At 48.9% G+C, this 12,438-nt stretch overlaps 1 protein-coding gene across 6 annotated transcripts in view; it reads left to right on the top strand.

Moving 5' to 3' along the window:
- CD9 (CD9 molecule) overlaps positions 1-9,567 on the top strand; it is a gene marked incomplete at its 3' end in the record, with an annotated part of 31,308 nt that extends 21,741 nt beyond the window's left edge. For 2 of the 6 annotated variants that reach the window (XM_084255388.1, XM_084255384.1), the window contains exons 3-8: positions 5,278-5,375; positions 6,069-6,143; positions 7,431-7,529; positions 7,633-7,722; positions 8,371-8,454; positions 9,502-9,567. In XM_084255388.1, the coding sequence (XP_084111514.1) occupies positions 5,278-5,375; positions 6,069-6,143; positions 7,431-7,529; positions 7,633-7,722; positions 8,371-8,454; positions 9,502-9,567 (512 nt within the window). Of the gene's footprint in view, positions 1-5,277; positions 5,439-6,068; positions 6,144-7,430; positions 7,530-7,632; positions 7,723-8,370; positions 8,455-9,501 lie in introns of all 6 variants that reach the window. The other 4 variants (XM_084255387.1, XM_084255386.1, XM_084255385.1 and 1 more) reach the window with 4 other exon arrangements.
- Positions 9,568-12,438: the final 2,871 nt, after the last annotated feature.

Below are 12,438 nucleotides of genomic sequence, written 5' to 3'. Positions count from 1 at the left end.
CATTTTCGAGAAACGTTAAGAATCGCCCTATTTTTAGAATGGTGTTGTACTGTCATCAGACTCAAAGTTAAGTGTGGTCACTTCCTGCCCTCCCACCAAAGAAGTTATTTTTACAAAGTCAGAAAACAGCTTGCAGTGGGTTATCACCCAGGCCTTCAGGAAGAACATGGTGACTAGTCAGCCGCACTACCCGCCCATCCCGCCTCCCAGAGGCCAGATTGGAGTGGACTGAACAGTCACATGGCACCAGGGCCCTGTGGATAGCTTGTTAACTTTTATTGCTTATTGGTGGTTGGGTTTTTTTTAGGGTGTGTCTCCCTATTGTCAGAAAGAAAATGAGGGGGCATAAAGCACAATGTATGTGTGTGTTTTTTTTTTTTTTAAACTACACACGCACACACAGTTTTAGGGAGCAGGTTTCCATAGTGCCCTGGCTTGTTGTAGCAACAGTGTTTATGTGTGTGTGAGTGTGCAGCAGGCCTGGAATGCCGCCTGTAGGGCTGCAGCAGTGGGGCAGGCGCTGAGGGGAGGTTCGAGCCCTCCATGTCACGTCACACCAGAGACCCGTGACCCCTCCTCGGCAGAGAAATCTGGAAGCAGGTGGCATCTGTCTTGGGCAGTTGTCCTAAGAGTGCCCGGCCTCCCCCGGGCTGTCTGCCATTATTCCCTGAAGGGCTCCTGGCTCTACCCGGCCTGGCCGGTCCTAACCACCCAGTTTCCATCTTTTGTTATCTAGGACTTGGGCTCATTCAGTGTATTTTTAGATGTCAAAGGGAAGGATCTTGATAAGTGGGTGGAAATGGGGGGGAAGACATATTTTTGAACCCCTGTCCACACATTTTTATTATACATACATCTAATCCTTGTCACTCTTCAAGGTACATGGAGTAATGCCCATCTCCTAGATGAAGAAATGGAGGCCTAGAGAAGTTTTATCACTTAGCCAGGCTTGTTCTCCTCAAAAGGCAGGAGTAAGATTTGAACTCAGGTCTATGAAAGCTGTATGAGGTCATGGGGGCCTCCCCAGGTAGAAACAGGAATTGTCTCCACTGACTGAGCGTCCTGCGTTGGCAGGGCAGCTTGCAGGCTCTCCTGGCCTTTTGACTTCACCCAAATTGTAGTCTAGGAGAGACAGCCCCAATGCTGGTGACCCTAGCCAGCAAATGACCGAGGGAGAGCTGTGCAGAGTGGCAGGGAGTGATGAGTGCACATTTAGAGGCGTCAGAGTCCCCTTGCAGGATTCAGGCCCCCCGGGTCATTGCAAGACCCCCCGAAGACCAGTGGTGCTACCTGAGGTGATAGGAGGGTGACATAAACACACACTCAAAGTAACACAGCAATCCCTAGTTGGGGGCCAGTGGCCACTGTCCCCTTAGCTCCAACAGAGGAACTGGACCCTTTGTGGCTGAACTCCCCTTCATGGAAAAGAGCTGAGCTCGGAAAACTTGTTCTGTTTGCAGAAACCCAAGAAATTGAGGCTTATGCAAACAACACGGAAACTTCAGTCAGTTAAATGACCACTTGGGTCTGGCTGGACCCAGCACTTCACTGAGCTCTTGGAGAAACTAAGTAATTGTCACCCAGAGCCTTCATTCTCCTTGCCCCCAGGCTGTGAGACCAGCCTTTGACCCATAGCCCTCCCACCTCTGCCCCAGCCTGTGTGTCGACATCAGGGAGTGACTGTCCCCTGCATCAGGGTACTAACCCTCTGCAGAGCAGCCCCCAATCAGCCTGACCATGCTGCTAAAGCTCCAGAAAACCTGAAAGACCCAGTGTAGGGCCACAGCTTTCAAGGCAGAGAAGGAATTCCCAGTTAGGCAGAGACTCGAGAGGGGAAAAAAACCTTTCCAACATTCAGAATGGCGTGTAGTGAGTCCAGAACAGCTGACGGCCTTATATGGGCCTTCTCTCCAATTCAAGCCCTGGGAGATTCAGCCTGTCAGCAGTGTCCACAATCTCAGGCTGCAAACAAGCTGGGGAACTTCATTTTCTTAATCCCATGCCAGCAGTCCTTCTTAACCCCTTAGTGTCCTTTAGAACTGTAGCCACTGAATGGGGCACCTGGGGACTCCAGTTGGGAGTTTCAGATGTCACCCTGACCCTGGTGAGTTCCAGGAAGTGCAGCCTTTTCCCTCAGTGAGCTGCCTTGTTTCCTCACTGTGTCTCCTGTTCCCCATGAAACTGGCAGAGCTCATACCCACACCTCCCCGCCCCTGGCAGGCAGAGTCCACTATGTCGCTCACTCACAAGACCAGCTATCACGGGACACAGAGCAACCAAGAGAGCGTTGGCAAGAAGAGTTAGGGTCCCTTCGAACCCCTGATTAAGTTGTTAGAGATAATAAACTGTTCTGAGCAAGTGAAGGCCCGAAAGTTAGACCAGATTTTGCTCACACAAACAGGAGTGGCCAGTGCTGTTTGCCAGTTGGGGGTGGGGTAGGGACAGGAGGCTGATGTGTCCACCCCCCAGCCAAGATCCAGCACCCCGATAAATAGGTGAACAGGAATGCTTCATTTTTCATGTAAAAGGTTCACTGGCATATGCTGCTGCTACACCAAATACTTTTTTTTTGGACTCAGCCTGTAATGTCAGTCTGAAAAAAGCAGAATAAACAGCCCTTAAGCAAATTAATACAGTAATCCTAGAGAAGGCTCCGTGACGAATAACTTTTTCCATGAGTCAGACAGAAAGCTAACATTCACTTGTTTTATAAAGGGGAATGCTTTGTCATTTATCATCTCAGGCTTACAAGTCTGAATGTTGGCTGGGAGGGGCCTTTTCAAGGGGAAGCTCTCGATGGCCCTTGCACGCAGCAGCCCAGGCCCTGTGTGGTTCCGTGGCTTCCAGGGGGCTGCGTCCAGGTGAGCCCCCACCCACCCGTGGCTTCATGGCTGCTGCTAAAATCCCCATAAGCAGCTGCCAGGGAAATGCTTGTCTTCCTCCCTGGCTGGAGAGCGAAGCCGAGACACCCGGATCTGCAGCTGTCCGAACAAGATTTAAAGCCAGCAAGATCCTTTGTGCTCAAATCTTGTCTGCTGAGTCCTGGAATGAATATTTAATATTAACCGAGAGGCCCATTAAGGAGAATGTTCCCTGGCTGCCTGGGAAGTGCTTTTACCTTTCGTAGCTCATTTTTGCTGCTGACCCACCTCTCTGACTTCTGCCACCGTTGCCAGGGTTTATGAACTGCGATCTGGACTTTGAGAAAATATGTCTTTCTGTTCTTCGCCACTTGACTCTATTTCATGTGCTTGTAAATCCTTTTGATCTCTTAATACGCCCTATTTATTCAGCCCCTGCTCTGGAACTCAGACCAGTGATCTCAGCCTTTGCTGTCTTGCGGAGATGAAATGGGGAGAAATCAGGGCCATTTTACTGCCTCCGTTCAGCCCTAAGGGAGACTGCCCCCCACCCCACACGCCTGTGTGTGGGGCTGCACTGCCGACCCGAGTCTGTGGTCCCGCGGTGTTGCACTGCCCAGAAGGATGGGACCTGACTGGAGGACAAGCTGCATTTGTCTCCTTGCCCAGTCTGGGCTGGGTGTGTGCAGGAACAATACCCATATTCATGCAACTTCGGGGTTTGCCAACGAACCCACGTGATTTGACATCACGACAGATGTGGGGGGAAAGGGGAGAGGGACAAATGTTCCCTTGTGTGTGCTCTGCTCCGTGCCGCCCGTGAGCCTCAGCTGCAGGCAGACTGCCCGATTTGTTGCCTCCCAAACCTAGCCCCGCACTGAGGGGACAGATGTGAGACAGTGAAGTCACTGTGACACCCGAGGGCTCTCAGTGCAATGTGCTGGGGTGTTGTGCATTGTAGGGTCACCTCACAGAGGCCCACTTGCTTTCAGCCCCGACTTCCAGGGAGTCTCCCTGGTCCCTGGAAGGGAGGCCAGCAGGGAGGAAGCAGCCAGTGTATACCCTTCATCACTATGACTCTTCAGAACTGTCATGGACACGCTGTGTCCTGAGCACCAGCAGTAGCAGCATTTGCTGTGCACATTGAGTTTCTGTCACTTCCTCAGGCAGACCCTGCTATCAGCATGGTTGCCATCCCTGCCTTGCAGGTAGAAAATTTACACAGAGAGATGAAGTGGCTGTCCCAGGGTCACTGAGCTGGCTTTGAAACCCACACATTCTAGGCTGCCAAGCAGGTGCTCTCAACATGGGACTTGGCCCCTCCCAAGGGCCCTGCCCGTTTTCCATGGAGCCTGTGTGTTGGGGAGCCGGGTCCAGGAGATCCCCTCAGGTCAGCTGTGACTTCTAAGGAACACAGCCACAGCATGAGCCTCTCTGGGTGTTCCCTGGCCAAGTATGGGATGCCTTGGCCAGCGTGCTCATGGTCCCATCCCATCCAGTTGGCCACAGGCAGAAGTTGTTGAAGTCACTGGCGTCCTACACATCCCCTCCCTCCTCAGACATTAATTTTGAGAGCTTAGAAACGTGTCACCCACATTCCCTTTCACAAGGAGGAGCCCCCCCGCAGCCCCTAACCTGAAGTAACTGAATTGCAATTATAAGATTTCTAGTATTTTGTAAGGGGTCTTCTGGAATTTCCTAAGCAACCAACCTCTCATTTCACTGATAAGGAAATTGAGACCCAGAGAGGGACTGTGTCTAACCCAGCAGTTAGTAGCAGAGCTGCTACCAAAACTAGGCTCATCCGAAACCCAGGCTTGTGTTCCGTGCTCTAGAACCTTTGCCAGTATGTGCCCTTGGGTACTCCTATCCCCATGCCTAACTGCTACCAGGCAGCAGAGTGGGGAGACTTCCCTCTGAAAATCAAACACAGGTTCCCCCGGAACATGCATGTCTAGGAGAGTACACCACCCAGGCCTGCTCACAGCATCTCTGACTACCCCTTCTAGCAAGTGGAGGCCAGTGGGAGGCGTATCAGAGTTGCAGGAAATTAGCCCAGGTTTGGAGGGTCTGTGTTAAGTAGCGTGCGTGGATTCACCTTGCTGATAATAGCTGGGCACACTGGACCAGTTAGTGTCCAGAGTAGACTTTGGAGGATCCCATGCACCTAGATGATGAGGTGATGGATATCTTCCAGAAAAACTGAGGGTAAAGATAAATTAAGGCTTGCTGGACCTGGGCCCTAGAAGAGAGACTGATAGAAAGGAGACTACAGAGCAGAGGTGGTGGAAGCTGTTTATGAGGATGGATACTTCTACCCATCCACAGCATCTTACAGTAGGTAAAGGAATTGTAGGATGTATCTGGGCTCCCACACTAATGTCTCCATGTCTCGTCCTCTGTGCTCTCCCCACAGGAATTTACATTCTGATTGGCGCCGGTGCCCTCATGATGCTGGTGGGGTTCCTGGGCTGCTGTGGAGCAATACAGGAGTCCCAATGCATGCTGGGGTTGGTGAGTGTCCTGGCATCTGTGCCCCCAAGATTTCAAGGGGCCCACGTCCATACAACAGATGGGGTAGGATGGGGTGAAAAGAGTACCCAAAGGGCACGAGCTATTGTCAGCCTTCCTGGTGTCTCTGTGCTCTGGGCCCTGCCCTGGCCTCCTAGCCAGGCAGCCATCTTGTCTCCTCCCCAGTAGTCATGCCTTGCTCCTCTTCCTTTCTGGATCCTGTCTATCTTATCACTTTCCTCCAGCCACTAAATGCCAACACTTTGTTTTCTCCTTTTTTGAGGCCCACAGTGGCTTTTTTCCCCCTGAAAAGCTACCACAGGTACCTTCCTTTGCCTTCTCTTCTTGTTTCAGTTTTCCTCAGACTCCAGAGCCTATTCACTTCTTTATATCCTCAGATCTCTGTGAGTTTCGTGAGTGAGCAATGGTATTTTATCACTGACTGACTCTTCATAATTAATACCTCTGCAATACCAGCTCTGAGGTCTGTTCAGCCCTTTCTTCTCCTTCCACACTATTCACTCCTTGCCTTGGCTTAGTTCTCACAGTTCTGTAAACAACTTCTCCGCCTGTGTGCCCAGTCCCCAGAGAGTTGTCGTTCTTCCTTATTCCTCAAAATACGCTTTGATTTTTTTTTTTTTTTTTGGATTGGCTGACTGGGATTGTCTCTCACTCCACCCCCTCTTCGCCTTCTAGTTCTTCGGCTTCCTCTTGGTGATATTTGCCATTGAAATAGCCGGGGCCATCTGGGGATACTCCCACAAAGATGAGGTAGGTTTTTCCCGTAAGGTCTCTTGGCACCTGGAATGATGAGGGTCTGGAGTTGGGGGTTGAGCATTGGTGGTTGATGTCCTGGCTGGTCACTTGTGTCAGCCTTCAACCAGCAGACTTGCCTCTACTTCACCACATTGCCACATACCCATCAGGATATGAGCAAGGAGGGCAGAGAATGTGAGTGCTGCCATGCTGCCTAATGCCAACCATTGCTTCCAGTTCACTGAACAGGGCTGGCACATGGAAGCTCAGGAGAGTCAGTGTGTGTGTGTGTGTTGTGTGGCACCTCAGCGGCCTCCGTTCTCCCCTGAATGTTGGCTTTCTATGGCTGGGCACCCTTGCTCCTTCACATCATCTCTGTCCCACCCTCAGCCAAGTGCTGTGCCAGACTCTCTCGAGGGTCTGGAGATGCGAGAGCTGTGGCCCCCACTACAAGAACTTTGCCCTCTAGTGCGGGAAAGAGACATGCATTTGATAAGTATCGTAGAAGTGATTTCTAGCCAAAAACCCCATGGGCTTTCAGGGGACCAGGGTGGGAGTCTTTCCTAGGAAAGGTGACATTGACCTAAACCCTCAACAAAAGATGGTGTATCAGGAGGATAGTTAGTGGGAGGCAGGGAACTTCCGGGACAAAGATGGGTCTGCTGAGGAGTGGTCTGGGGTGGACTGTTTCACAACAGTGCTTTAGCACTATTTCCTCTGTTCTGTAATGACAGCTAATATTTCCTGCAAAGCTGTTCTCCCAACACTGTATATAAGGACTTCGCATGCAGTGTCTTTCACATGCTCACAGTCACCTGTGCAGTAGGGAGTGTGACAATCCCCAGCCGGCATGTACAGAAAGTGATGGACAGAGACTTAGTCATTTGCCAAAAGTCATACCCTCTCTGCATCAGGAAACAAAAAGGAGGGAAGCCTGAGGAAATAGCCAGGTCAGGAATAGAGCTTGGGGGCCGTTTTTTATTTATGTATTTTAATTTTGAGGTTGTGTTGCTTTGTTGTTTTTTAATTCTTTGCATTGAGGAGATTCCATCTTGCTCATAGGTAGAAGGGCAGAACCAGGTGGGGCTGGAAGGACCCACCAAAGTTGCAGGAGAAGAAGGGAGAACAGCTACAGGAGGCTCCTAGTGGAGGGGGAGGTGGGAGGCCCGGGGCCTGGGAGAGGCAATCCTCATCTGGTGGCTTCTGTCTGTCCAGTGACATTTCCCAAGCCTAAGTTAGATGGACACGTGACATTTGTTCATGAAAGGCCATCTCCACTGCGGTCTTGTCTGTCCATCCTAGGCGATCAAGCAAATCCAGGACTTTTACAGGGATGCCTACGCCAAGCTGAAAAACAAGGAAGAGGCCCGGAAGGAGACGCTGAAAGCCTTCCACTACGCCGTGAGTCCTGTCTGCGCAGCCCCTTCTGCAGACCCACCCCGTGTAGCTCTATCTCAATTGTGTTAACATTTCTCTCACCCCCACCCCACCCTCCTCTCTGCAGTTGAAATGCTGTGGTGTGGTTGGAGGCGTGGAGCAATTTATCTCGGATATCTGCCCCGAAAAGCCAGTTTTAGAAAGCTTAACGGTAAAGGTAAGCCTGTGAATAAGACTGCAATGCCGTTACACTGGGAGGATCCGGTCAGGTTGGAGGTGAAGCCTTGTGCCAGCAGGACAGGCATCTGGGCTTCATAAATAGCCCCTCCACCAGTAGGCATGCCCCTTTTTCCCTGCCCTGGGACCTCTGTCTCCACAAGAGCAGCAAAACAAAGGCCAGACCCCGGCAATAACAGTGTTCGTGCTGCACCCTGCGGTCACTCAGCAGCTAAGCTGCTGCTGCCCCGTGTTCCGCCTCCCCCAGCCCTCAAGCCCCTTAAGGATAGGCTTGCCCTGGCGCCTGCCCTCCTGCTCTCCAGATTTGTAAATAGTTGATGATTGCAAACTAGAGCTAATGTCCAAACTCCAGAATAATAGTAAGTAACCCTACAGCCAAATAAGAGACCCCAGAGCAGGATCTGATCCCTGTTCCTTCCCTGATTTCTTGCCCAAATTTTAGTGACCAACCTCCCCTATCTCACCTCCACGCTCCTTTCCATCCACCAGCCAAGACACCTTAACACTCCTGTCCCCGACCCTTTCTCTGTCACCACCAGTGGTCTCGGTGTGAAATGGGTGATGTGGGAGGGAATTGGGGCATCTGGAGTGGGGCTTAGTCTGACCTGGGTCTTGGTTTGCTCCTAAGTCTTGCCCTGATGCCATCAAAGAGGTCTTCGAAAACAAATTCCACATCATCAGTGCGCTGGGCATCGGGATTGCGGTGGTGATGGTGAGTGTTTAGACGTGGAAGGGATTGGGCCTCATAGTCGAGAGGTGCCTGCTCTGGCCAGGCCCTGCATAAGTGCTGCAGATCCACCACTCATTCACTCCTTGTCACCCTGGAGGTGGGACCTATCAGGAGCCCTAACTTTACAAACTTGGGAAAGTTGAGAGGCAGAGATTAAGTGGGTTATAGTCTGAGCTCCTAAATCTGAACTCAGTGGGTTTCCAGCATGTGTTCTCTTCATCACTAAGTTGCAGGAGTAAATGTAAGGAGTAGTGAGGCTGTGGAGCACCCAGACCTAAAAGTTATCCTGGGGTCATCTTCAGAACATGTGTTCCTCAGGCACCTGATTTTCTTGTCCCCAAGAAAGTAGTTCAGTGAAAGCTACCCGGATGTGAACTGTTTCACATTCCCCCACCCACCCAGTGTGAAAGGCACCCAAAGGTGGACAGCCAGAAGGAAGAAGGGAGGCTTCAAATAATCAGCCCTGAAAAATCATCAAGGACCAATAGCTTCCCTGGGGCCACCCTGTCTTTCCCCATGAGGGAGTGATGAGAAGCCTGTAGGGGTCACAGCCCTCCTCTGCCCCTCGTATAACTATTCCCAGAAGAGAATTGCTTCTTTTCTTAGTGGTATTTGCACTCCCCACCTGCATCTAAGAAAGACTTGAAGCAGTATTCGGAGACCTAACAATTCCTTTTAATATAAACTATAAAGCGCACACATGCACAAAAGTGCTAGTAGCCTCTATGGGCTATTGCAGTATTTGGAACTTGAGCGTTAAATCTCAAATTTGTTTCACCCTAGAGTTCTCCAGGGAAGTAACCTCTGCAGCTTGGTTAGCAAATGGCTGCAGGCTGTCAGCCCCCTCATCAGTCCGAGAACCTTCCTCTTGTCTGACCCACATTTCCTGCTTCAGTGCCCTTAACTCCTTTGGCCACTGGACACCATTCTCCTTGTTTTTTGTCTTGGCCTGAATGACTCCTATCTCTCCTCCCTCGGCCCTCCCACGGCACCACCAGTCTGTTCCTCACCTTCCTTCCTTTCTTGCAGATATTTGGCATGATCTTCAGTATGATCCTGTGCTGTGCCATCCGCAGGAGCCGGGAGATGGTCTAGAGTCAGCTTGTAACCCTGAGCAGGAGAACGTACCCTTGAAGATGTTTTAGTATTTTCTTGGGTTTGGGATTTTGTTTTGTTTTTGTTTTTGGGTGGGTTTTTTGTTGGGGTTTTTTTTTTGTTTTTTGTTTTTTGTTTTTTTTTGCCACTAATTTTAGTATTCACTCTGCATTTCTAAACCAAAAAAAAAAAAGTTATTTTATGTTTGTCTTTGAAATGCTTTTTCCATAGTGATATTTGTAGTTGAGATATTTTGGGATTTAGTTTGCTTTGGTTTATGTATTTTTTTTTTTTTGGTTGTTTGTTTTTACTTATTATATTAAGCAAAAGTCCTGCAATGAAAGGTACTATATTCGCTAGGCTCTAGACAGAAGTTACTGTATATAAAGAGAATTTTTTTTTGTTTTGAAATAGATTAAAAAAAAAACTATCACATTTAATCAGGTTGTAACTTATATTGAAGACAATTTGATACATAATAAAAGACTATATGACAATATTGGTTTTGGTTTTTGGTTTTATCTTCCTTAAGTTTTTTTTTGGTTTCCTTAATTATTTTTTGAGCTATTTTCAAGTATCTTTGAACTGATGTTTGTTATAGCTGCATTTATATGAGACGTAGGTTGAAAAATTGGTCTCCCTACTTTACTAATGAGGAAATCATTAGTAAATTATTTCCACAATTTTGCCCACACAATTGTTAATAAAGTCAGTACAAGGGCCTCCCTGGTGGCACAAGGGATTAAGTCTCAGCACTATGAAGCAATCTACAGTCACTGAAGCACAAGTTCAATCCCCATCCAGGGAGCTACCCACATGGTGCAGCAGACCTCTCCTGCCTTGCCCGCTGCTCCCCTCAATAGTATATTTCAGTCAGTCTGCCTGTTCTGCTCTCCACTCTGTCTCTGGTGAATCCTCTCACCTCCCCCACCTCTGGCCTACACCCCAGCTCTCATATGCACAAATAAATAAACCTTTTTCTAAAAAATCAGGACACCAGTGTTCAGCACTACTCAACGAGCTAAAGGTAGAAACAGCACAAACGTCCATGGATGGATGGACAGACAGAATGTAGCATACACCTACAATGGAGTAGTATTTATTTGGTCTTAAAAAGGAATTCCAGGGGCCTCCCTGGTGGCACAAGGGGTTAAGGCGCAGCACTATGAAGCTATCTGCAGCCACTGCCACGTGAGTTCAATCCCCAGCCAGGGAGGTGACCCACATGGCACAGCAGACCTCTCCTGTCTCGCCTACTGCTCCCCTCAGCAGTGTAGTTTAGTCAATCCGCCTGTTCTGTTCCCCACTCTGTCTCTGGTGAATCCTCTCACCCCCTGCACCTCTGGCCTGTACCCCAGTTCTTGTGTGCATAAATAAATAAATAAATCTTTGAAAAAAAAAAAAAAGGAATTCCACATAAACAAATGAGTTAAATAAGACAAAAACAGTAGACTTCTTTTTTACTTCTGGATTATTTGCCTTCTAAACTTACATTATATGAACAAACTCATGGTTACCCAAAGAGAACAAACTCATGGTTACCTAAAGAGAAGGGGGAGAGGAGGTAGTTAAAAGGGTCAGTGGTACAGTGAAGATATAACTGGACTTTTAGTGGTGAGCTTACTGTTGTACATGTTGATTGATAATGATGTACACCTGAAATGTATAATGCAACATCATTTCAATTAAAAAAATACACAAAGAAATGAAATACGAACACATACGATAACATGAATGAGTCTTGACATTATACTAAGCAAAATAAGCCAGACGCAAAGGAACCAAAACTACAATTCCATTACCTGAGGTACCTAGAATAGGTGAAATCATAGAGGAAAAGTCGATTAGAGGTAACCAGGGGCTGGGGGAGGGGAAAATAAGGAGTATTGCTTAATGAGGACAGAGTTTCCATTTAGGATGACAGAAAAGTTCTGGAAATGGATGGCAGTGATGGTGCACAGCATTAAAAATGGTTAAAACGGGGCCTACCCAGTGGCGCAGTAGCTTGAGCGCAGTGCTGTGAAGCTGTCCGCAGCCGCTGCAGCGCCGGTTCAATTCCTGGCCGGCCAAGGAGAATCCCACATGGCAAGGCAGACCTCTCCTGTCTCACCCGCTGCTCCCCTCAGCAGTGCCCTCGGTGCGTCTGCCTGTTCTGCTCCCAGCTCTGTCTCTGGTGAATCCTCTCACCCTCCTGCGACTCTGGCCTGTACCCCAGCTCTTGTGTAAATAAAATAAATCTTTAAAAAAAAGGATTAATGTTTTTAAAAAAAAATGGTTAAAATGGTAAGTTGTTGGTTATGTTTATTTTATCACAATTTAAAAAAATCAGCTGATTGGCCTCCTTGGGCCTTGTTGCCTTGCTCTTTCAAACAAGACACACAGTATGGTTTCAGTTGAGGAAATAGTTAAGCTCTTCATCTTACATGGACTGAATGAGACTAGTAGCTCATGGTCCTGAGCCCTGAACTCCATACCCATATCTCTACCACCCCCACCACACACACCCTGTGGTGCTGCCAGCTCCCTCTAGGAAAAGCAGGTCCATTGCCACAATTTCCACTCCTTGCTTTGTGGCTGACGAGTGGCACCGTCAAAGTCTAGCAGATGCTACTAAGTAACCTGAGGACCACGGATTATACCCTGCCTTTCAGCTCTGTAAATAATGGACCAATGAACCAGCATAAGCAAACACAAACTATTAACACCTTGGTGCCTCATAAAACCTGACAGCCTCAGGAAGGTCCTGGAACGTGGGCAAGGAATGCTGCAGCTCTCCACCAGTGTGCTGTCTGTCCAAAAGGACCCATCCTCTCTACAACCCAAGGTGCCCGGGGTGGGAGAGGGTAGGCCTCAGCTTCTACCTTCCACAGC

Source organism: Talpa europaea, assembly GCF_964194135.1.
Source record: "Talpa europaea genome assembly, chromosome: 15".
Taxonomy (NCBI): Eukaryota; Metazoa; Chordata; class Mammalia; order Eulipotyphla; family Talpidae; genus Talpa; species Talpa europaea.
This window is presented reverse-complemented; position numbering and strand designations above follow the sequence as displayed.